Source organism: Hylobates moloch, unplaced genomic scaffold (assembly GCF_009828535.3).
Source record: "Hylobates moloch isolate HMO894 unplaced genomic scaffold, HMol_V3 SCAFFOLD_2, whole genome shotgun sequence".
Taxonomy (NCBI): Eukaryota; Metazoa; Chordata; class Mammalia; order Primates; family Hylobatidae; genus Hylobates; species Hylobates moloch.
The window spans coordinates 156,429,770-156,456,107 of record NW_026652277.1 but is presented as its reverse complement, the minus strand read 5'-3'; the positions used below and the strand labels follow the sequence as shown (position 1 = coordinate 156,456,107).

Here is a 26,338-nt window from a genome sequence, read left to right as displayed (position 1 = left end):
GCTGTGTCACCCAGTTTGGAGTGCAATGGCGCAATCTCGGTTCACTGCAATCTCTGCCTCCTGGATTCAGGCGATTCTCATGCCTCGGCCTCCTGAGTAACTGAGACTACAGGCACCCACCACCAAGCCTGGCTAATTTTTGTGTTTTTAGTAGAGATGGGGTTTCGCCATGTTGACCAGGCTGGTGTGGAACTCCTGACCTCAGGCGATCTGCCCGCTTCAGTCTCCCAAAGTGCTGGGATTACAGGCCTGAGCCAATGCGCCCGGCCTGCCCATTCTTGAGGTGAGATACTGAGAGAGAAAAAGAGTAAAAGTCTATGTGGAATCATTTACATCACAACCAGATGTGAGCAAGAAGAGGCGCGCAAAAGCTTTCCAATGCATGTGTCGATACATGCAGCTCCTTGCACCCAAGGACAACAATGCAGTCAGGTATTGAAGTCAAGTACCTGAAATGCCATAATGTGCTCTCTCCACATCTGCATTTCTCTGTGCATCTGCTTCACTTTTATCTCTCAACAATACAGCTTTCTTTGCTTCACAAGTACAAGATGGGTGGAAAACGACCATTTCATCTGTTTTGTGTTTACCTGTTTCCTACTGAATAGAGCAGCTGGACTGAACCAGAGATCTTTGTTCCAAGTCCAAATACCCTGTAAAGGAAATCTGATTGCTTCAGGTTGGGTCCGGTATCAAGGGCTAGTGGAGTAGAATCATGTCGTTCTAACACAGTTGCTAAGAATCCAGTTCTATGGATTGGGTATAGGGCAGAGTTTTTGTCTCCTGAGCTAACTCCCTTTTGGAGGGGATTGCCTTTTAAGGTATCCACTACATTAATCAAGCTCATCAAAATCTTATTATTTCTATCTTTGGTGTAATAATGCTGAGAAAGTCTTACTCTACCCTATGATTGTATAAACATTCATTTTACATTTTCTTCATATATGTGTTTATTTAATTAATTAATTTATTTTTTTGAGACAGCATCTTGCTCTGTCGCCCAGGCTGGAGTGCAGTGGGATGAGCATGGCTCACTGCAATCTCAAGCTCCTAGGCTCAGGTGATCTTCCTGCTTCTGCCTCCTGAGTAGCTAGGATTTCAGGTGCTCACCACCACACCAGGCTATTTTTTTAAATTGTTTTTTGTAGAGACAGGGTCTTGCTATGTTGCCCAGGCTAGTCTCAAGTCATCCTCATGCATCAGCCTCCCAAAGTGTTGGGATTACAGGCATGAGCCACTGTGCCCAGCCTTCTAATATTTTTGTGATTTTTAAAATTTAAATATTTAATCCACCTGGAATCCATTTAGGTACAAATTATGCAATAAGGACCTAGCTTTTGAAAATATGATTAGTTATTTCACCACCAATTATTTAATAATTCATTCTCCTCCCACTGATTTAAAATCCCCAATTTTTTACTATACCAAATTCTTTTATATATATATATATATACACACACACACACACACACGCATGCACATGGCAGCGTGTGTGTAGTACTGCTTCCGATCTTTTCCTTGCTTGGTTCATTACTGTTTGAAAACAAGTTTAAAAACAAGTAATCCCACTGGTTTTAAATTTCTTTAGAGGGCCAGACACTGAGGCTCACACCTTTAATCCCAACACTTTGGGAAATTGAGACAGGAGGATCCCTTGAGCTCAGGAGTTCGAGACCAGCCTGGGCAACATGGCGAAACCTTGTCTCTACAAAAAATACAAAACTTAGTTGGGTGTGGTGGCACACCTGTAGTCCCAGCTACTTGCTTGAGCCTGGGAAGTCAAGGCTGCAGTGAGACATGATCATGCCACTGCACTCCAGCCTGGGTGACAAAGCAAGACCCTGTCTTAAAAATGGCCAGGTACGGTGGCTCACGCTTGTAATCCCAGCGTGGATCCAGGGTCTGAGTCGAGAAATGTTAAACCCAGTCTATAAAATAAAAAAAAATATCCAGGGTGGTGGCAGGTGCCTGTAGTCCACACACACACACACACACACACAATCTAGCAGTTTCTTATGCATACTAGATAATGCTAACAATTATAGTTTATATATAAGAATATATATGCATGATTAAATATAAGATATGTATTACTTTATAGCTTTCATAAATTGCATATCATCAGGAAAAGATTATATCAATATATTGATACATGTTTCTGGGTGATAGTTTCCATGGTAACCAGTTATCTTTTATTATTGTTTTAAGTAATTTCCTTTCCTGAGAGAGGATTACACATATCTCTGCCCATAATAACTCACAGTGCCTTTGATATGGTCTGGCTGTGTCCCCACCCAAATCTCATCTTGAATTGTACTCCCATAATCCCCATGTGTTGTGGGAGGGACCAGGTGGGAGATAATTTGAATCATGGGGGCGGCTTCCCCCATGCTGTTCTCATGGTAGTGAATAAGTCTCATGAGATCTGATGGTTTTATCAGGGGTTTCTGCTTTTGCATCTTCCTCATTTTCTCTTGCCACCGCCATGTAAGAAGTGCCTTTCACCCCCCGCCATGACTCTGAGGCCTCCCCAGCCATGTGTAACTGTAAGTCCAATTAAACCTCTTTTTCTTCCCAATCTCAGGCATGTCTTTATCAGCAGGATGAAAAAGGACTAATACAGTAAATTGGTACCAGTAGAGTGGGGCATTGCTGAAAAGATACCTGAAAGTGTGGAAGCAACTTTGGAACTGGGTAACAGGCAGAGGTTGGAACAGTTTGGAGGGCTCAGAAGAAGACAGGAAAATGTGGGAAAGTTTGGAACTTCCTAGAGACTTGTTGAATGGCTTTGACTGAAAGCCTGAAGCAGTATGGACAATAAGGTCCAGTCTGAGGTGGTCTCAGATGGAGATGAGGAATTTGTTGGGAACTAGAATAAAGATGACTCTTGTTATGTTTTAGCAGAGACTGGTGGCATTTTGCCCCTGCCCTAGAGATTTGAGGAACTTTAAATTTGAGAGAGATGATTTAGGGTATCTGGAGGAAGAAATTTCTTTCTTTTTTTTTTTTTTTCCCGAGATGGAGTCTTGCTCTGTTGCCGAGGCTGGAGTGCAGTGGCGCAATCTCAGCTCACTGCAACCTCTGCCTCCCGGGTTTAAGCAGTGCTCCTACCTCAGCCTCCAGAGTAGCTGGGATTACAGGTGTGTACCACCACACGCAGCTAATTTTTGTATTTTTAGTAGAGATGGGGTTTCACCATGTTGGCCAGGCTGGTCTTGAGCTCCTGACATCAGGTGATCCTCCTGCCTCGGCCTCCCAAAGTGCTGGGATTACAGGCACAAGCCACCGCACTGGCGGAGGAAGAAATTTCTAAGCAGCAAAGCATTATTCAAGAGGTGACTTGAGTGCTGTTAAAGGCATTCAGTTTTATAAGGGAAGCAGAGCATAAACGGTTGGAAAATTTGCAGCCTGACAATGTGATAGAAAAGAAAAACCCATTTTCTGAGGAGAAATTCAAGCTGGCTGCAGAAATTTGCACAAGTAAGGAGGAGCCAAATTTAAGCCCCAAGACAATGGAGAAAATGTCTCCAGGGCATGTTGGAGGTCTTCACGGCATCTCCTCCCGTCACAGGCCTAGAGGCCTAGGAGAAAATGGTTTTGTTGACCAGGCCCAGGTCCCTGTGCTGTGTGTAGCCCAGGGACTTGGTGCCCTGTGTCCCAGCTGCTCCAGCTGTGGCTAAAAGGTGCCAACATAGAGTTCGGGCTGTGGCTTCAGAGGGTGCAAGCCCCAAGCCTTGGCAGCTTCCATGTGGTGTTGAGTCTGCAAGTCAGGAATTGGGGTTTGGGAACCTCCGTGTAGATTTCAGAAAATATATGGAAACACCTAGATGCCCAGGCAGAAGTTTGCTGCAGGGTTGATGCCCTCATTGAGAACCTCTGCATGGTTCAGGACAGTGCAGAAGGGAAATGTGGGGTCAGAGCCCCCACACAGAGTTCCTACTGGGGCATCACCAAGTGGAGCCTTGAGGAGAGGGCTACCGTCCTCCAGACCCCAGAATGGTAGACCCACCAACAGCTTGCACTGTGCACCTGGAAAAGCCACAAACACTCAACACCAGCCTGTGAAAGCAACTGGAGGAAGGGAGGCTGTACCCTGCAAAGCCACAGGGGTGGAGCTGCCCAAGACCGTGGGAATCCACCTCTTGCATCAGCGTGACCTGGATGTGAGACCTGGAGTCAAAGGATATCATTTTGGAACTTTAAAATTTGACTGCCCTACTGGATTTTGGACTTGCAAGGGCCCTGTAACCCCTTTGTTTTGGCCAATTTCTCCCATTTGGAATGGCTGTATTTACCTAATACCGGTATACCCATTGTATCTAGAAAGTTAACTAGCTTGCTTTTGATTTTACAGGCTCATAGGCGAAAGGGACTTGCCTTGTCTCAGATGAGACTTTGGACTGTGGACTTTTGGGTTAATGCTGAAATGAGTTAAGACTTTGAGGGACTGTTGGCAAGGGATGATTAGTTTTGAAATGTGAGAACATGAGATTTGGAGGGGCCAGGGGTGGAATGATATGGTTTGGCTGTGTCCCTACCCAAATCTCATCTTGAATTGTACTCCCATAATTCCCTCATGTTTTGGGAGGGACCTGGTGGGAGATAATTTGAATCATGGTCGGGGGATCTTTATCAGCAGTGTGAAAACGGGCTAATACAACCTTCTATGGAAAAAGCACACATTCCTGCTCCATTGATGTTGCTCTTCGATATGTGGCTTGTTTTGGCCAATGGCAGGTGAGCGGATGTGACTTACATTATGTTGAAATAAAAGTGTTGATTGTTCTTGTGTGTTTTTACCAACTCTCTTGTCTTTTCCCTGTGCCCTGAGAATGGCACATCTCAGATATTGAAGAAGACACATGGAGCAGAAGAATTGCCATCAACCCATGGCTAATGAGCAACATGAATGAGATATAATCCTTCATTGTTTTAAACCATGGTGATTTGGGGATTGTTACTGCAGCCTTCCTAGTAAACGCTGACGAGGACACCTGGCATGCTCACTGTTGACGGTCACATTTTGACTGCAATTATCATTTGGGTCAATCTGACTGACATAGCTATCTTTTGTAATAACCCAACACAGTTCTTTAACTCAATACTTTTTATAAATATGGCAAAAAAAGATTAATTAGAATAACTGAGACCTCAATGGGCATACAGCACATAAACTTTACTCAACGGTTATCTTAAATATAGTCAAGCTGGCTGGGCGCGGTGGCTCATGCCTGTAATCCCAGCACTTTGGGAGGCTGAGGCAGGCGGATCTGAGGTCTGGAGTTTGAGATCAGCCTGACCAACATGGAGAAACCCCATCTCTACTAAAAATACAAAATTAGCCGGGTGTGGTGGTACATTCCAGCAACTCAGGAGGCTGAGGCAGGAGAACTATTTGAACCCAGGACACGCAGGTTGCGGTGAGCTGAGATCGCGCCATTGCACTCTAGCCTGGGCAACAAGAGCGAAACTTCAGCTCAAACACACACACACACACACACACACACACACACACACACACACACACAACACACACACACACACACACACACACACACACACACACACACACACACAGTCAAGCTGTTAAGCTCTTCAGATTGTAAATAAAAGAGACATCCTTCAGCATTATCTAGCAATGGTGATTATTATAAATATATATTTGGCAAAAAGAGACACAGAATCTCAAAGAAACCAAAGACCAACAGATATCTTCAGAATCTGGACTGATTCCATGGCAGCTAAGGGACAGTGCATTATCCTTGTCATTTGAGTGCTGTGGTATTACTAACATGGCTCTGATACTCTTGATCTCTGCTCCTCTTAGTGTCCTTTTGCTTCTTTTTCTGCTACCAGCTGACTTCCTTATGGTTTATTCCACACCATTTCCCTTCCTCAAAGCTTCTGCTGTAACTACCATTTATGATTTTTCGTACTTTTATCTTGCTCATAAGTTTGGTTTGCTCCAGGCTCCTCCTGCCCTTCCCTTCTAGGATATCTTTTAAACTTCGACTCCCACTATTAGTTGCCCCATTTCAAATTCCTGAGAGTATGATTTTATTGAACCCGGCTCTAGTGGGTTAAATGTCTCTCCCTCCAATATTCATGTCCACTTGGAACCTCAGAATGTGACCTTGTTTGAAATAATCTGGGGATTTTTTGTTTTGTTTGTTTGTTTTGAGACAGTCTCGCTCTGTCACCCAGGCTGGAATGCAGTGGTGAGATCACGGCTCACTGCAGCCTCGACCTCCTGGGCTCAGGCAATCCTCCCTCCTCAGCCTCCCGAGTAGCTGGGACTATAGGCACATGCCATGACACCCGGCTTATTTTTGTATATTTTGTAGAGATGGAATCTCACTATGTTGCCCAGGCTGGTCTTGAACTCCTGGGCTCAAGCAATCCTCCTGCTTCGGCCTCCCAATGTGCTGGGATTATAGGTGTGAGCCACTGCACCCGGCCTAAAACCCAATCTTTATTGCATCTCTTTCTGCTAACCAACTGGCTTCTTTACAATAAATAATTTAATTTATTACAATAAATATTTATTGATTGACGTACATTATTTTCTTATTTAGTAATTATTATTACTGATTAACAGATAGTAATTTGAGCCTGAAAATAGTGGGTTGTATAAGAACAGGCAGTAGGATAAGTTTGGCCCATGGGCCATAGTTTGCCAACTCCTGCTATTGAAGAGAGTTGCTGTTGCTTGTTCACCAAAAATAAATCTTATTTTCCTGAGAGGACCCTAATTTCCTTCTGGGAACCTTTCTCCTAGCCCCACCTGTCATTGAAAATGATCAGTGTGCACACTTCCAGTAATGCCACAGAAGCATGAGGCCCTGGCTACAGTGATTGGTTCCATCTGAGTGAATATTACAGTTGCATGGTGTCTAGTTTTTCTTTTTTGAGACAGCATCTTTGTCGCCCAGGCTGGAGTGCAGTGGTGAGATCATAGCTCACTGTAGCCTTGACCTCCAAAGCTCAAGCAATCCTCCCACCTCAGCCTCCCGAGCAGTTGGGACCACAGACACATGCCACCATACCTGGCTAATTTTTAAAATTTGGGGTAGAGATAAGGTCTCTCTAGGTTGCCCAGGCTCGTCTCAAATTCCTGGGCTTAAGTGATCCAACTGCCTCGCCCTCCCAAAGTGCTGAGATGACAGGCTGAGCCACCACACACCCCGCCTCATTTTTCTTTTTCCACAGGAACCTGTGGTGATAAGGCAGATGTGAGCCTGGAAATACAGAAGCTACCACATGAATGTTAAAAATGAAGCTGACACAGCAAAAGGCAGTGCCAAGGAACTAAAAGAAAACAAATTTTGATTACATTTTTGGAGTTCCTGGGTCAAGCAGTTCATGACACTGAGGCTTTTCCGCTACATGAGTAAGTACTTTTTCTTTCCCATTAAAGTGGATTTGTGCTGGCTTCTCTATCACTCACAACAACTGGATACTAACTGAGGCAACACTTCCTACCTCTTACACACATTACACCCATAAAACAGAAACAACATCTAAGATTAGATTTCAACACAACTACCAAGCAGAAAAGTTCAAATCAGCAAGTTATGGATAATGTTTTATTGAAACTACATTTCTCCTCCCGATGTGAGTATGGTGTTGGCGAACATGTTGCGTGTTGATTCTGCTTGCCTTTGTGTCCTACACATAGGATGTGTGCTGTGTAATGAATCGTTTCTTCATTATTTTTCTCAGCTTGCATGGTTGCCTCACCTCCATTCACAGAGCTCACTGTGACAGCATTCAACCTTGTCTTGGTACAAGTGTGTAATTTACATAATAGTCGCCTCTGTACTTTCCTCAGTAACTTAAACAAAGAAGACCATCACTCACTGTGCTTGCCTTTCAAATTAGATTTGATATCAAATTAAAGTCTCATTTTATTAAATTTCTGAAGCCAAAGTCTTTGACCTATGAAAGTATGTTTCAATTATGAATGGAAAAGAGAAGCTTTGTGTTATTAACAGGAAAAGAATTCAAGTGTGACGGTTGTGTCAATGCCATTGGGACATGCCAGTACTCAGTAACTCAACAGACAAGCCTACTAGACCTCCTTTACTCATTTGTGGCCCTGTTTCTTCACTTTCTACTGACTCCCACCATAATTCTCTACATTGATATGGTTTATTACTTCTAATAGGGATCTTAAACTAATTGTGCAACTTGTTAGAGCCTCTTTATGTAAAATACATAGTCTTCATACTATTAGAATGTTATAATCTGGACCTACCAATGTGAACAAGTGAAAATATGTGCTGTTTATTTTAACCAGCGGTGGTGTTTTAGTTAGCTGTTTATCTTCTTATCTCCAAAAACACTCAGTAGTTTACAACATGAAGCTTTTTTTTTTTTTTTTTTTTTTTTTGCTTACAGGTCTGTGGGTCAGCTGGGATAACTGCTTCAGGCTGTGGGTCATCTTGGCTTGGCAGACTTTAGGTTAAACATAAGACTGTGTGTCTCATTCTGGGGTCCAGACTGAAGGGATAGCAGCTGGCTGGTGCATGCTGTCTTCGTGGCAGTCACAGGGGTGCGAGAGGCGGAGCTGAAGGACACAAGCACATTTAAGTCTTTTGCGTGTGTCATGTTCAGTGACATTCCATGTCCAGAGCCAGCTACATGGGTGGATCATGAATAGAGGGGAGAAATACACCCCACCCACTTCAGTGAGCTTTAGGTTTACATGACTGAGGGATGGAGGGAAGAATTTTGGACAATAATCTCATCTAGTACATATGGCTTCAATTTGTATGAACCCTATCTCTACTCCTGCAACCCTCTGATCTCAATTGCTATTGCTAATATGCCCTGTGGGAGCGAGAGGGCTTTCTATAACTAGGCTGAATTTTAAAGGAAGAGAATGACTTCCAGATAGCTTATTGGCCATCAATCTAGGAGCTGTTACAGCTGAGAAACATTTTGACCCAACCCTCTGGCTTCTTTGTTGATTTATTTTTCTGATAAAATTCATGTTTTTAAATATTAAGCTTTAAGAAGTACATGTGTTTTAATGCAGTAAAAAATAAAGCATATATGATTTAATCATTTATAAATATACAATATAACTAGTAAGAAATAAAGGGTCTCATTCACACCCAGATTTATAGGACCCAGCACTATGTGCTGGGTATATAATAGAAGCTCAGTAAGTATTTGTTGATTGAAGTACCTTTTCTTATTTACTAATGATTATTGATTAACAGATAATAATTTGGGCCTGAAATAGACATTTCCTTTTTTAATATAATTATATATATGTGCATATATATATCATCAATATCCTCTGACTTTATTAGTGACTGTTAACTACGTCAAAAAAAGTAAAGATGTTTATTATGCATGCATAGAAAAATGATATGTTTGTGTTTGCTCTTTTTAGGACCAAGAAAAAATTATTGGTTGCTGTTTTCTCAGTTTTGGTATTTTTAAAAATAAATTTTACTGTGCATATTTGAGTTTTACAACATCAACATTATGTTATGAGATACATATAGATAGTAACATGATTACTATATTCTCAGTTTTGTTTTAAAAGAACACTTCTTTATATATCCTTTTGATGTGGTAAGAGACCTTAGGAGAATATCTAAATGGATAGTTAGAAATATGTCTCATATAAGCAAAATCAAATATTCAACATTGTAAGTATCAGCCAATGAAAATGCCAGTTAAAATTACTTTTAAGCAGCATTTAAAATTAAAATTATGTATGATATAGATATAAAAGATATAATTTTTTTATATAAATCAAAAAATTGTTTTCTTCATGGAAGGAAATAAACTAATTCCTAGAGTTGATTTTATGAAAACTGAACGCATCATAAAACAAAAATAACTTAATTGAAAGATAGTTTGCTTTGTGTCATAGGTCATCTGTTTAGAAGAGCAATACTGAAGTAACTAAATGCCTTCTTGGGCTTCCTTCAATGATTCTGACGTTCCAGGCTATTTCCTTCGCTTTCTTCTAGGAAACATTTATTATGGCTTAAATATACACTAATATTTCAAGTTATAATCATCTTTCCAGATATACTTATGGCATAAAGACAGGAAGAAAACTAATACTCATGAAGGGTCTATTATATATCTCTGGTAAGGTGTTAAAAGCAATGCCTTGTTGAGATGAGAAAGATTCCCATTTCGGAAGAGCGAAAACTAGGCTTAGAAAGTTGAAATGGCAGTTTTTTCTACTCCAAAATCATGTGCTTTGGCATGAGCCAAAACCTGAGACAACTGTCCACGGGATAGTGCAGTAAACTGGTATGAACTCCCCTTGCAAGTTCAATAATTGCAGTGTAGTAAAATCAAGCTTTGTTTAGAGATAAACAAACGACTGTATGCATATGTTTTGCAATACACAAATCACAATAGTCCAAAGTCCTACAGTGATATTCCCCAATGCCACAGAAGAGGCCCTGAGGAACAGTTCAAATGTGGATCTACCCGCTAAATGCTCCCCAGGCATGGGCGGCCCCTCCTGGCTGGAATTTCTCTTGTGGTTATTCCTGCAGTGTCTGCAGCACTGACCTTATTCCTGGCCTCAAAATCCACTTCCTCTTCTAGTGAATATCTTGTTTTTCTCATGCTTCCTGACCCACTTTCCTAGTCTAGTGACACCTCCAGACATTTTTCTTCAACATTTCTTGATTTGTAAGAATGCTTCCAAACTCCTACACCAGGTAGGAGTTATCTCTTTTATCAAATACTTTTTCCCTTATCTTATCAATGACAAACATTTAGCAAGTATTTGTTGCCTTCACAGTCTACTTCTAATCTGTGCATCCTTTTCTCAGATAATGTATAATCAAGCTAAGGAGAAGAGCTATTCCCATAAAAATAATGAGATCTGAAGATAAGAATAAGTTGTGTTACAAGACTTCAAAGGAGGGGCCAGGCGTGGTGGCTCACGCCTGGCAGGTGGATCACCTGAGGTCACAGCAGCCTGGCCAGCATGGTGAAACCCCATCTCTACTAAAAATACGAAAATTAGCTGGGCATGGTGGCAGGCGCCTGTAATCCCAGCTACTCGGAAGGCTGAGACAGGAGAATCGCTTAAACCTGGGAGGTGGAGGTTGCAATAAGCCAAGATCGTGCCACTGCATTCTAGCCTGGGCAACAAAGCAAGACTCTGTCTCAAAAAAAAAAAAAAAAAAAAAGAGACTTCATAGGAGGGAAGGATGAACATGTACTAAGGAAGTTGAAAGTAGATGGAGCCAGGCCGGGCGCGGTGGCTCACGCTGGTAATCCCAGCACTTTGGGAGGCCGAGGCGGGCGGATCACGAGGTCAGGAGATCGAGACCACAATGAAACCCCGTCTCTACTAAAAATACAAAAAATTAGCCGGGCGTGGTGGCGGGCGCCTGTAGTCCCAGCTACTCGGAGAGGCTGAGGCAGGAGAATGGCGTCAACCCGGGAGGCGGAGCTTGCAGTGAGCCGAGATTGCGCCACTGCACTCCAGCCTGGGCGACAGAGCGAGACTCCGTCTCAAAAAAAAAAATAAAAAAAAATAAAGTAGATGGAGCCTTGAAAGCATATGTTGACCACAGCACCCTCCCCACCACCCTGTTCCCATAATCTAACATCTTGCAGTGGCCGGCATTAAAGGACACATCAAAGATGTCAGGAACACAATGAGGCCATCATTCTGGAGGAACAAAGGCATCAACGCACTCTTTCTCTTGTGCTGAGTCATCTTCCCTCTCATAAAGTTCCCTGCAGAGCTTTAAGAGGGTTTGTTTTCTCTTTGGACTGTGGCTTTACTCTCTAAGCCCCGAGCTTATGAGAAAAGATGCCCTGACTTTGCTCTGAGCCTAAAGGGAAGACATACTTGTGGTTTCTACCTTGTCTAGCCCAGCTCACAGAGTAGATGAATATCTGGCAGAAACTTTGGTCCTAGGAATAATAAATGTGCATTTCCTTGGAAAGGGCTCTGCGTCATATCTCTCTAGAGACTTTTATGCTATGCCAAGACAGTATAGCAATGGTAAATGACTAAGGGCTTGGGGTTTGAAGTCAACAGACCTGTTACGTGTCTCCGAGATGGTTGCAGTCAGTATAGCCATGAGAGTTGAGAGAGCCCCAGAGGACTTCAACAGAGCTAACAGCAGAATTTGGAAAAATACCGGATTATTGTTCTACTGCCCTAGAATAAGTTAGCAGACCTTGGTGCTCAGGATACCTGGGATCTGAGACTTTCTGTGTTGCTATGTGGTTCACACATGTTCATGTGAACAATCACCTGGTGAGGTAGTAGCTTTATTTTTACAAACTAGATGAGTTAATTTGCCCACATTTATGAAACTATTACGTGACTGATTGATTAAATACTTTTGGGGATGTGAATGTAAGTTCATGGTTGCACTAGTTTTTAATTAATGCAATTAAAGAATTAGCAACCTGAAAGTCAAATGAATAGTTTGTTTTCTCCACTGTTCTTATTTACTAATCCAAGTAAACTTTAAAGTGTATGGGAATGTTGCTGAATAAATGTGTTGCCCCTCCCAAGTCATATATTTGCATTTATAAGTGGCACTAGGACGTGTCTTAATCCAGTTATTAATTTTTAAAAGAAAATCAGTATAAACTTGCTGCAGTGAAATCTTACTCCAGAGTCCCTTAAATATAACTGCATGATGACTCTAACTCAAATGTGGTGGTGGTGGAGGGATATTATATGGAAGGGGGGTGATCTTATGAGGTCTTTTTTCCCTCCATATCTGTAGGTTTTTTTTTCCCCTGAGTTAGCCCCTGGGTGACCCCACCCTATGCCCTAAATTATACAATTATATGTGTGATGACCAACTACTAACTTAATCCCAGGGGCATGAGAACTTTGATCTGGCAGGTGTACAGAGGCCTTAAAATACCCACAGATGGATATTGGGCCCTTTCATGGGAGGTAAACCCTGCCTGTAGTTCAAAAGTCTCTATTTTGAGGAAATCAGTCTAATAAAGATAGTAGTAACTTTTCTCCAGTTTATAATACCATTAAGTAATTTTAATTACAAAAATTAGAAATAATCTAGAACTGTCTCCAAAATGTACATCGTAAATTCAGGAGGAAAGGGGTGGGGCAGGGAGTGGTAGAGCTTGGAAAATCCCCATATTTTGTTCTAAGAGATGCACATATTTATTTACTTCATCTACCCCACCCCCAGTGTGAAAAACATTGTGTAATTGTAGGGCCAAGCGTGGTGGCTCACGCCTGTAATCCAGCACTTTGGGAGGCTGAGGTGGGTGGATAACTTGAGGTTAGGAGTTCGAGACCAACCTGGCCAACATGATGAAACCCTATCTCTACAAAAAATACAAATATTAGCTGGGCATGGTGGTACACACCGGTAATCCCAGCTACTCGGGAGGCTGAGGCAGGAGAATCACTTGAACCCCGGTGGCAGAGGTTGCAGTGAGCCAAGATCGTGTCATTGCACTCCAGCCTGGGCAACAGAGTCAAACTCTGTCTCAAGAAAAACAAAACAAACAAAAAGAAAAACATTATGTAATTGTTATGTTTTTTACCTTCCTTAGGAAAAGAAAACTGAAAAGATACTATGTATTGACATTACAATTTCATTGATATTCTCTTAAAATTATATACATCAGCCTTCTGTATTCATGAGTTCTACACCCGTGGATTCAATCAACTGCAGATAAAAAAACTTTTAAAATTACCTCTGTACTGAACATGAACAGACTTTTTTGCTTGTCATTATTCCCTAAACAGTTCAGTATAATGACTATTTACATAGAATTTCCATTGTATTAGGTATTATAAGTAATGGTATTATAAGATGATTTAAAGTACATGGGGAGGATGTGTGTAGGTTATTTGCAAATAATACTATGCCATTTTATATTAGGGTCTTGAGCATCCCTGAATTTAGATATCAGTGGGGGGGTCCTAGGACAAATCTTCCACAGGTACTGAAGGATGACTGTATTCATTCTACGTGTCAATAAAAAATTTCAAAACTGTTAGCTTTGTTTTTTCATTAGAGTTGATTTTGGTAATAAGCACAGGAAAGAAAAATTCACATTTCACACCATGTATATCAAGTTTCTCAGGCATTCCTAGTGCAATCTGATGAAAACATCTTTCCTTAAGGTGCTTTATAGTCTCTGGAAAAATAAATTGCTACTTTTTTTAGTGACAGGTTATTGCTGTGTCACCCAGGCTGGGAGTGCAATGGTGCAATCATAGCTTACTGCAGCACTGACTTCCTGGGCTTAAGTGATCCCACTGCCTCAGCGTCCTGAGTAGCTAGGCTCATGCCACCACACCGACCAATTTTTTTTTTTTTTAGAGACAAGTTGCCATTATGTTGCCCAGGCTTAGTCTCCTGTCTTCAAGTGATCCTCCAACTTCGGCCTTCCAAAGGTCTGGGATTTACAGGCATGACCCACTGTGCCCAGCCTACTTTTATCAGTTACAAGTGTGTTTGCCTGCAAGAAACTGAAGACCCAAGAAAGATAGGTTTATTTATTTATATTTTATTTTATTTTATTTTCTGAGATGGAGTCTTGCTCTTGTCACCCAGGCTGGAGTGCAATGGTGCGATCTTGGCTCACTGCAACCTCAGCTCACTGCAACCTCCGCCTCCCAGGTTCAAGTGATTCTCCTGCCTCAGCCTCCCGAGTAGCTGGGATTACAGGTGCCTGCCACCACACCCAGCTAATTTTTGTATTTTTAGTAGAGATGAGGTTTCATCATGTTGGCCAGGCTGGTCTCAAACTCCTGACCTCAGGTGATCCACCCGCCTTGGCCTCCCAAAGTGCTGGAATTACAGGCGTGAGCTACTGCGCCTGGCCAGAAAGGTAGGTTTAAATAAGTAAGGAGTTTATTTGCCTCAAGTGACAAAGATATCTAGAGACAAGTTTCCAGGCCTGAGATGGTGGCTCAACCATGTCTTCATGTGGCTCTCATTTGTGTGAAAAATAGCTTCACTTCAGGCATCTTGTCAGTGTCCCAAGTGGGAAGAAAGAGGAAGAAGAAGGTGAAAAGTGTGGTGGAAGTTGCCAGCCCAACCTTTATTTGATTTTTTGTTTTGTTTTGTTTTGTTTTTGAGACAGGGTCTTGTTCTGTTACTTAGGCTGGAGTGCAGTGGTGCCATCATGGCTCACTGCAGCCTTGACCTCCTAGGCTCTCACAATCCTCTCACCTCAGCCTTTCAAGTAGCTGGGACCATAGGCTCGCACCACCATGCCCGGCTAACTTTTAAATTTTTCTGTAGAGACGGGTTCTCCCTGTGTTGCCTAGGCTGGTCTTAAACTCCTGTGTTCTTGTGATCCTCCTGCCTCGGCCTCTCAAAGTGCTGAGATTACAAGTGTGAGCCACGGGGCCCAGCCTGCCCAGCCTTTAAAATAGCATTTCTAAGAAGCCTCAAGCAGAGACTTCTGTTTATACTTCATTGGGCAGAACTGGGCCACGTGGCTATTCTACCTCCATCGCATGGAGTGTAGGAAAGCAAGTGTCTCACTTTGCAACCTGCATATGTGTAGAGGAGGCTGGTTAGAAAGGCAGTGAAGTGGGTGGTCAGAAAGCCAGCTCTTAATATGCCATCACTAATGTGGGATTCTTCTCTTACTGATTTCTTGTCATGTGGAATTACTTTAAACAAACAAAGTTTTCAGTTCAGAAGTTCTAGTTTAGGAATGCAATGTCCTCACCACTTATTTCCTCTTTTAAATGATAGATTTGGGCTGTCTTGTCTTGAAATAGCTACTTATTGTAGCTTGTGTTTTGAGAGCAGCCTATCTAAGATCAAATGACAGAATGAAGGGAAACATCTTGTGACCTTTTTGGTTTTAGTCATTTGGGATCTATTTCTTGCCAGGACAGACAGTTCAGTATTTTGAAATATTCTGGTGTTTATTTTTTCAAGACCAAGACAGAACCATCATGAATAATGAATATACAAAAAAAGAACCACGGCATGAAATATACATTTTTGAAACTCACTTGGGTCTGTTGAACTAAGTCAGTTCCAATTAAAGAACTCTATTATCTTTTTCTTTGGAAGCAAAAATTGTATTAACTTACAAGGGTAAAATTTCCTTAATTGTAGTTCTTAAACTCTACTAAAGACATCTGAACATTGTCGATTGATCATAAAAATGTCTCATTTGAGTAGCAGATCATACTATAATTCTAGTCATCAGATTATTGCAACTCATACCTTTAAAAATATTTCTCTTTACAATTAGAATAAAATGCTCTTATTAGAGAATCTTATTGTAAATGATGAGAGACTGTCCTTTTATACATGCCCTATTATGAATACTTAACATTTTGATGTACTTTTGTTTATGAAAAGAAAATAATCAGAGTTATTATTAATTGAATATATATTCTATACCAATAATTTAACATTTAACTTAATCCTCTCAAAAAGTCTAGGAGCTAGGTACGGTTTTGTCCCCATATTTACAGATGAAGATAGTTACAATTAAGTAATTTGTTCAAAGTCACATGGCAAGTAGCACAGCTGGATGTGAACTTAGAAAGTCTTCAAAACTTCAACATTTTGAGGACCTGCCAGTTTCAAGAATCTAGGAAGCTGAAGTAGACAGATACAAGGGTTTACCAATATTTTTCTTATATCACTTGATTGAAGATTCTGATTTTCAGAAAAGATTGATAACACATCTGTCCATTAGTAGCCTATATCTGAGAGTTACGTTGGTCCTTGTTCTTCCTAAGGGCTGAAATTTCATGTATCCCTAGATTCTGTGAGCTCCTCTGTAGCATTCAACAAATTTTTGCCTTAGTTTCTGGAGTGTTTCTGATGTGTCCTATTACAGAACACTGATAGAACAGATTTTGTGACTTGGAAATCTAAACATCCTTTCTGGGGGAAAATTCATTGAGTTTCCAACAAGGAACCTATAGATGAGCTTCTGAAAAACCATCCATTAGTCAGATATTCTATTCATAAATATAAAACATTGTCTGTTCCTTATATCCTATCCTAATTGACCTTCTAAAAAAAGTCTCTTTTTTTAGTATTACTTGATCACTTTATTATTGGAAGTTATGAGCATAAGTCCCTAATATATTGACTCTAAAACTGTGTACATGTAGCCATTTCCATTTGGCAGAGACCTTATCTATTTTACATAATAGCTAGTACACCATTTACACTCAGTAAAATTATTAATACTCTTTCGTTTTAGTTAAACAAGTTCTAGTGAATTTATTTATGTGCAAACAATTCAAACAAAACAGATGTAGTGAAAGGCTCCTTTTAACTGCTTCCAATCCCCATCTCCGCAGAGGTAAACCCAATTAACAGTTGGAGGTGGAAACTTCCAGTTCTTTTGTATACATTTACTTATATGTGCATGTTCCCATGTAGAAATATAGAGGGTTTTTGGTGTATTTTATTTTAAACACTAAATATGCTAATGATTTGATTTGCTTATTTTACATAGCAATGTCTTGTAGTTCTTTCCATGTCAGTGCAAACAGATCCATCTCATTCTTTTTAACTATTGCCAGGCATTGCATGATATGAATCTTTGTGTATGTATGTATGTATTTATGAGACAGAGTCTTGCTCTGTCATCCAGGCCGGAGTGCAAGTGGCATAATCATGGCTCACTGCAGCCTCGAACTCCTGCGCTCAAGCTCCACCTCAGCCTCTTGAGTAGCTGGGACTACTGGTGTGTGTAGTTTTTTTTTTTGTAGAGATAGGGGTATTCTTATGTTGTCCAGGCTGGTCTTGAACTCCTGGCCTCAAGCAATCCTCCTGCATTGCCCTCCCGAAGTGCTGGGATTACAGGCATGAGCCACCTAGCGCATCTACGATATGAATCTACAATGGATTGCATAACTAGTCCTTTTTTGATGGACAACTCAGTTGTTTATAATTGTGTTATTATTACAATGAAGCTGTGGCAAAATCTTTACACATTTCTCTTGGTGCACAGGTTTATCTAGGGTCAATATCTAGCAGTTAATTTTTTTTGGATTGAAATATGTGTGCTTTAAAAATTTTAGGGAGGAGGAAGGGAGGGGGCTGAGGGCTGAGGGACTGCCTGTTGGGTGCTGTGCTCACCGCCTGGGTAATGGGATCATCCATACCCCAAACCTTAGCATCATGCAGCGTTACCATGTGACAGAACTGCACATGTACCCCCAAATCTAAAATAAAAGTTGAAATTATTTTTTAAAAATAGAATACATACTCAGTAAAAAAATGAACCTGGCCAGGCGCAGTGGCTCATGCCTGTAATCCCAGCACTCTGGGAGGCCGAGGCGGGTGGATCACTTGAGGTCAGGAGTTTGAGACCAGCCTGGTCAACATGGTGAAACCCTGTCTCTACTAAAAAAACAAAAGTTATCCGGGTGTGGGGACACATGCCTGTAATCCAAGCTACTCAGGAGACTGAGGCAGGAGAATCACTTGAACCTGGGAGGCAGAGGTTACAGTGAGCTAAGATCATGCCACTGCACTCCAGCCTGGGTGATACAGACTCTGTCTCAAAAACAAACAAGCAAACAAACCAACAAAACAAAACTAAACTCATAGCCAAGTGTATGATCAAGTTAGCCACCAGTTCTTGTGATCACACTAAATCTTTTGTTTTTCGATAGTTATTCTTTTTTTTTTTTTTTTGAGACAGAGTCTCGCTGTCGCCCAGGCTGGAGTGCAGTGGCGTGATCTCGGCTCACTGCAGGCTCCTCCCCCCCGGGGTTCACGCCATTCTCCTGCCTCAGCCTCCCGAGTAGCTGGGACTACAGGCGCCCGCCATCTCGCCCGGCTAATTTTTTGTATTTTTAGTAGAGACGGGGTTTCACTGTGTTAGCCAGGATGGTCTCGATCTCCTGACCTTGTGATCCGCCCGCCTTGGCCTCCCAAAGTGCTGGGACTACAGGCCTGAGCCACTGCGCCCGGCCTAGTTATTCTTATAGAAAAATCATTTTTATGTTCCATCTTTTGGATCCTCTCTCTCATACTTCCATTCCTCTAAATGAGGATGTATTTTTGGTGATAAGTAATAGAAACCTTACATGAACCAGACAGAAAGGGTAATTTATGGGTTCATGTAACCAAACTGGGGAAGCCCCAGTCTAGGTACATCTCAGGGCAACCAACATTTAGGGTCAGAATGCTGCCAGTACTCATTTTGCTTCTCAATTTCACTCTTTTACTGCAGGGCAACTTCTTTTTTTTTAAGAGTTCTTTGTATTCTAATACAAGTCCTTTATTAGATATGTGCTTTGCAAGTATTTTCTCCCAATCTATGGTCTGTCTTTTATTTCTCTTAACAGTATCCATCAAAGAGCATTTTTAAATTTTGATTAAGTCCAATATATTAGTTTTTAAAAAATGGATTATAATTTTGGTGTTGTATCTAAGAAATCATTGCTTAACCCATGGTCACAAAGATTTTCTCCTATGTTAGCATCTAGAAGTTTTTTAGCTTTAGGTTTTACATTTAGGTCAATGATCAATTTGGGGCTAATTTTTGTATATGGTGCATGGCATGGATAAAAGGTTATTATTATTGCATATGGATGTTTTATTATTCCAGCACCATTTTTTGAAAAGAGGATCCCTTCTCCACTGAATTGCCTTTGCACCTTTGTTGAAAATCAGTTTTCCATTTATGTGTGGGCGTGTTTCTCCACTCTCTTTTCTGTTTCACTAATTTATTTGTCTACCTTTACTTCTATCTCACACTGTCTTGAACAATATATCTTTATAGGAAGCATTGAAATCAGGTAGAGTTAGCTCTCCAACTTTGTTTTGCTTTTTCAAAGTTGCTTTGGCCATTCAGGTCTTGATATGGTTTGGGTCTGTGTCTCCACCCAAATCTCATGTTGAGTTGTAATCTCTAGTGTTGGAGGAGGGGCCTGGTGGGAGGTAATTGGATCATGGGGGTGGACTTCCCCCTTGCTGTTCTCATGATAGTGAGTTCTCACGAGATCTGCTTGTTTAAAAGTATGTAGCATTTCCCCCTTCCCTCTTTCTTCACAAGCTCTGTCATGTGAAGATGTGCCTGCTTCCCCTTCACCTTCCACCATGATTGTAAGTTTCCTGAGGCCTCCCCAGCCATGCTTCCTGTACAGCCTGCAGAATTGTGAGTCAATTAAACCTCTTTTCTTCATAAATTATCCAGTCTCAGGTAGTTCCTTATAGCAATAAGAGAATGAACTGATACAGAAAATTGGTACCGGGAAGTGGGGCATTGCTATAAAGATACCTGAAAATGTGGAAGCATCGTTGGAACTGGGTAATGGGCAGAGGTTGGAACAGTTTGGAGAGCTCGGAAGAAGACAGGAAGATGAGGGGAAGTTTGGAACTTCCTAGAGACTTGTTAAATTGTTGTGACCAAATGCTGATAGTGATATAGACAATGAAGTCCAGGCTGAGGTGGTCTCAGACAGAGATGTAGAACTTATTGGGAGCTGGAGTAAAGGTTGCTCTTGCTATGCTTTAGCAAAGAGACTGTCAGCTCTAGGGATCTTTGGAACTTTGAACTTGAAAGAGATGACTTAGAGTTTCTGGCAGAAGAAATTTCTAAGCAGCAAAGCATTCAAGATGTGGCCTGGTTGCTTCTAACAGTATATACTCATATGCATGAGCAAAGAGATAAGCTGAAACAAACTTAGATTTAAAAGAAAAATGGAAAGAACTTCAAAGAAAATAACTTTCTCAAAATTTAATGAAGCATCTGTGCACCAAATAAAATCCTGTCACAGACTGCCAGAGATTCTGTTTCAAACTTTGGGAAACGTTGGCATAATGTTTCTCAGCTCTTGAGTCCAAGTTTTTGAGGCCAGCAGGCTAAGTTTAAATCCAGGGTCTTTCCCTCATGTACTAGCTGTTTGCTGCTATGCTTCCCCTCTGAATCTGTTTCCTTACCTGCAAATAACAGTACTAATAAAATTGCCTGTTTGTACATATAAAATGAGATAAGGCATAAAAAGCCCTTGGCATAATCCCCAGTAAATGGTAGGTGCCTTGAAAATGTCAGTCATTTTTAAGGCAGGAAATCAATGTCATAACTCAAAAATACGGGCCCTTTCTGTTATGGTCAGCTTTCTACTCTCCATTCTTACCCTCAAGTTTGAGACACTTGGCCTTGAGTTAATCTCTTCACTCTCAAGGTGTAAAAGCACTTCACCAAACCTTGTATTTCAACAATAGAATCAGGACCATGACTCACATGTAAGTGACTGTGCAAGTTGATCTGGGTGGGATTGTGAGCCAGATCATCCAGAGTCAGTCTTGGTTTGCCATAATTGTCATGGTATCATTACCAACAGATATTTAGGGGTGAGCACCCATTATAGGTAAAACTCCATGACAGCTTCTGGGAGCACTATTCTAGATGGTCATAGTGAGCTTTTGGCTGGATGTCTGCAACACACTCTAAGAGCCCAGCTGGAAGCTGTGGACCAGGCAGACTAGAGCCACTTTGCAGTGGAGAGGCACAAACTACAAGGAATAAAATTATAGCTTGCTAGAATTGTAGTCTACATTTCCCTTTGGCTGCCTGTTTATTTCTCGATATAATTTGAAGTGTTGACTATAGACCACAAAAACCTAGGTGGTTTTGGGTACCAAGCTGTCTTATGAATTACCTTTCTCTCTTTCTAACTTCCTGGTAGCTAAGATTAGCAAGCATGGTTGGGATTATAATTGCTGCATTTAAACTACAGAAAGAATGTTTTTTGATGAAAGATTCTCATATTTCATAAATGTTCTAATTTGATAAAACTTTAATGTCCTTACCAACAGGTCATAATGGACATGTAACTTTTTATGTTCTTACTACATTGGTTATTTTTAAAGTATACTTTGTTCTGAAAGTATATTTGTTCTCAAATCTTTAGAGGCACAAATTTTTATAAATCTGATCATATCTATTACCAGATCAGTTGTATATTTGTATTATAGCCAAGTTCCCCTAGTTTACAAGGCAATGTGAATTATGGATAAATTATTAATACAAGTTAAAAGATAATTATTGAAATTACAATGGGGCTTATTTGAATATTTAAAAATCCTGGCTGGGGCATGGTGGCTCATGCCTGTAATCCCAGCACTTTGGGAAGTCGAGGTGGGCAGATCACCTGAGGTCAGGAGTTTGAGACCAGCCTGACCAACATGGTGAAACACCGTCTCTACTAAAAACACAAAAATTAGCTGGGCATGGTGGCAGGTGCCTGTAGTCATCGCTACTCAGGAGGCTGAGAGAGGAGAATTGCTTGAACCTGGGAGGCAGAGGTTGCAGTGAGCTGACATTGCGCCACTGCATTCCAGCCTGGGCAACAGAGTGAGACTCCATCTCAAAAAAAAATAATAAAAAATAAAAATCCTGGCTGGGCATAGTGGCTCACACCTATAATCCCAGCACTTTGGGAGGCTGAGGCAGGCAGATCCTTTGAGCTCAAGAGTTTTAGACCAGCCTGGGCAACATGGCAAAACCCCGTACAAAAAATTAGCCAGACATGGTGGTGCGCACCTGTAGTCCTAGCTACTTGGGAGGCTGAAGTAGGACAATTGCTTGAGCCTGGGAGGTTGAGTCTGCAGTGAGCTGAGATTGGGCCACAGGACTCTAGCCTGGGCAAATGAATAAGACCCTGTCTCAAAAAATAATAATAAAAACCTTTTCTCTAGATTATAGTTTTGTATTACTTTAATAATAGCTTTATATAAATGAACCAAATAGATGCATATTTTTCTTCAGTTGTAAGCAATTAAAACGGTATTTTATAGATGAGAGCTGCTTTGCTGTAGTTACAATCTTACTTTGGAGAAAATACACTGCTGAATTGCTTTTCATTGAGATGAGGCATAAATCTAGGTTTTAGGTATCCTGAATCATGTGCAATTTTGGAGTCCCTCTTCAAGAAAAAAGAATATCAGGCTGAGCCTAGTGGCTCACACTCGTAATCCTAGCACTTTGAGAGGCCGAGGCAGGCTGATCACTTGAGCTCAGGAGTTGGAGACCAGCCTAGGCAACATGGCAAAACTCCATCTCTACAAAAAGTACAAAAATTAGCCAGATGTGGTGGTACATGCCTGTAGTCACAGCTACTTGGTAGGCTGATGTGAGAGGATTGCTTGAGCCCAGGAAGTGGAGGCTGCAGTGAGCTGTGTTTGAGCCACTGCACTCCAGCCTAGGTGACATGGCAAGACCTTGTCACACACATGCCAAAAAAAAAAAAAAAAAAAAAAACACCAAAAAAAACAAACAAAAAGAAAAGAAAAGAAAAAAAAGTCAGGCATGGTGGTTCACGCCTGTAATCCTAGCACACTGAGGTGGGAGGATTGCTTGAGGCCAAGAGTTCAAGACCTACCTGGCCAAAATAGTGAGATCCTGTCTCTAAAAAAAAAAAGAGAAAAGTAGAGGAAATTTTGAAGATGGCCGAATAGGAACAGCTCTGGTCTGCAGCTCCCAGCATGATTGATGCAGAAGACGGGTGATTTCTACATTTCCAACTGAAGTACCTGGTTCATCTCATTGGGATTGGTTGGACAGTGGGTGCAGCCCACAGAGGGCAAGCTGAGGCAGGGCAGGGCCTTGCCTCACCCGGGAAGCATAAGGGGTCAGGGGATTTCCCTTTCCTAGCCAAGGGAAGCCGTGACAGACTACCTGGAAAAATGGGGCACTCATGCCCAAATACTGTGCTTTTCCCAAGGTCTTAGCAAACGGCAGACAAGGTGATTCTCTCCCGTGCTTGGCTTGGTGGGTCCCACACCCATGGAGCCTTGCTCACTGCTAGTGCGAGGTGGCAGCCTGGCTGGGGGAAGGGTGTTTGCCATTGCTGAGGCTTGAGTAGGTAAACAAAGCAGCCAGGAAGCTTGAACTGGGTGCCCACTGCAGCTAAACAAGGCCTACTGCCTCTAGACTGCATCTCTATGGGCAGGGAATAGCTGAACAAAAGGCAATAGACAACTTCTGCAGACTTAAACGTCCCTGTCTGACAGCTCTGAAGAGAGCAGTGGTTCTCGTTGCATGGTGTTTGAGCTCTGAGAATGGACAGACTGCCTCTTCAAGTGGGTCCCCAACCCCCGTATAGCCTAACTGGGAGACACTTCCCAGTAGGGGCCGACAGACACCTCATATAGGTGGCTGCTCCTCTGGGACAAAGCTTCCAGAGGAAGGATCAGGCAGCAATATTTGCTGTTCTGTAATATTTGCTATTCTGCAGACTCCACTGGTGATACCCAGGCAAACAGAGTCTGGAGTGGAACTCCAGCAAACTCCAACAGACCTGCAGCTGAGGGACATGACTGTTAGAAGGAAAACTAACAAACAGAAAGTAATAGCACCAACATCAACAAAAAGCTCAGCTACACCAAAATCCCATCTGTAGGTCACCAACATCAAAGACCAAAAGTAGATAAAACCACAAAGATGGGGAGAAACCAGAGCAGAAGAGCTGAAAATTCTAAAAATCAAGCGCCTCTTCTCCTCCAAAGGATCACAGCTCCTCACCAGCAAGGGAACAAAGCTGGACAGAGAATGACTTTGATGAGTTGACAGAAGTAGGCTTCAGGAGGTCGGTAATAACAAACTTCTCCGAGCTAAAGGAGGATGTTCGAACCATCACAAGGAGGCTAAAAACCTTGAAAAAAGATTAGACGAATGGCTAACTAGAATAAACAGTGTAGAGAAGACGTTAAATGACCTGGTGGAGCTGAAAACCGTGGCATGAGAACTTTGTGATACACGCACAAGCTTCAATAACTGATTTGATCAAGTGGAAGAAAGGGTATCAGTGATTGAAGATCAAATTAATGAAATAAAGTGAGAAGACAAGGTTAGAGAAAAAAGAGTAAAAAGGAATGCACAAAGCCTCCAAGAAATATGGGACTATGTGAAAAGACCAAATCTACATTTGATTGGTGTACCTGAAAGTGATGGGGAGAATGGAACCAATTTGGAAAACACTCTTCAGGATATTATCCAGGAGAACTTCCCCAACCTAGCAAGGCAGGCCAACATTCAAATTCAGGAAATACAGCGAACACCACAAAGATACTCCTTGAGAAGAGCAACCCCAAGACACATAATTTTCAGATTCACCAAGGTGGAAATGGAGGAAAAAGTGTTAAGGGCAGCCAGAAAGAAAGGTTGAGTTACCCACAAAGGGAAGCCCATCAGACTAACAGCGGATCTCTTGGCAGAAACCCTACAAGCCAGAAGAGAGTGTGGGCCAATATTCAACATTCTTAAAGAAAAGAATTTTTGATCCAGCATTTCATATCCAGCCAAACTAAGCTTCATAAGTAAAGGAGAAATAAAATCCTTTACAGACAAGCAAATGCTGAGAGATTTTGTCACCCCCAGGCTTGCCTTACAAGAGCTCCTGAAGGAAGCACTAACCATGGAACGAAAAAACCGGTACCAGCCACTGCAAAAACATGCCAGATTGTAAAAACCATTGATGCTATAAAGAAATCTATTAACGGGCAAAATAACCAGCTAACATCATAATGACAGGATCAGATTCACACATAACAATATTAACCTTAAATGTAAATAGGTTAAATGCCCCAATTAAAAGACACAGACTGGCAAATTGGATAAAGAGTCAAGATCCATCAGTGTGCTGTATTCAGGAGACCCATCTCACGTGCAAAGACACATATAGGCTCAAAATAAATGGATGGAGGAAGATCTACTAAGCAAATGGAAAGCAAAAGAAAGCAGGGGTTGCAATCCTAGTCTCTGATAAAACAGACTTTAAACCAACAAAGATCAAAAGAGACAAAAGAAAGCCATTACATAATGGTAAAGGGATCAATGCAACAAGAAGAGCTAACTATCCTAAATATATATGCACCCAATACAGGAGCATCCAGATTCATAAAGCAAGTCCTTAGAGACCTACAAAGAGACTTAAACTTCCACACAAGAATAATGGGAGACTTTAACACCCCACTGTCAATATTAGACAGATCAACGAGACATAGGGTTAGCAAGGATATCCAGGACCTGAACTCAGCTCTGCAGCAAGCAGGCCTAATAGACATCTATAGAACTCTCCACCCCAAATCAACAGAATATACATTCTTCTCAGCACCACATCGCACTTATTCTAAAATTGACCACATAGTTGGAAGTAAAGCACTCCTTAGCAAATGTAAAAGAAAAGAAATCACAACAGACTGTCTCTCAGACCACAGTGCAATCAAATTAGAACTCAGGATTAAGAAACTCACTCAAAACCACACAACTACATGGAAACTGAACAACCTCCTCCTGAGACTACTGGGTAAATAACAAAATGAAGGCAGAAATAAAGATGTTCTTTGAGACCAATGAGAACAAAGACACAATGCACCAGAAT

General features: G+C 41.5%; 1 protein-coding gene across 4 annotated transcripts in view; it reads left to right on the top strand.

Annotated features, from left to right (window-relative positions):
• Positions 1-26,338, top strand: part of NHSL1 (NHS like 1) — a 359,178-nt gene that overhangs the window by 45,668 nt on the left and 287,172 nt on the right. For all 4 annotated transcript variants that reach the window (XM_058435592.1, XM_058435593.1, XM_058435594.1 and 1 more), the window contains exon 2: positions 7,210-7,390. In XM_058435592.1, the coding sequence (XP_058291575.1) occupies positions 7,363-7,390 (28 nt within the window). In that variant the 5' untranslated portion in view covers positions 7,210-7,362. The remainder of the gene's footprint in view (positions 1-7,209; positions 7,391-26,338) is intronic.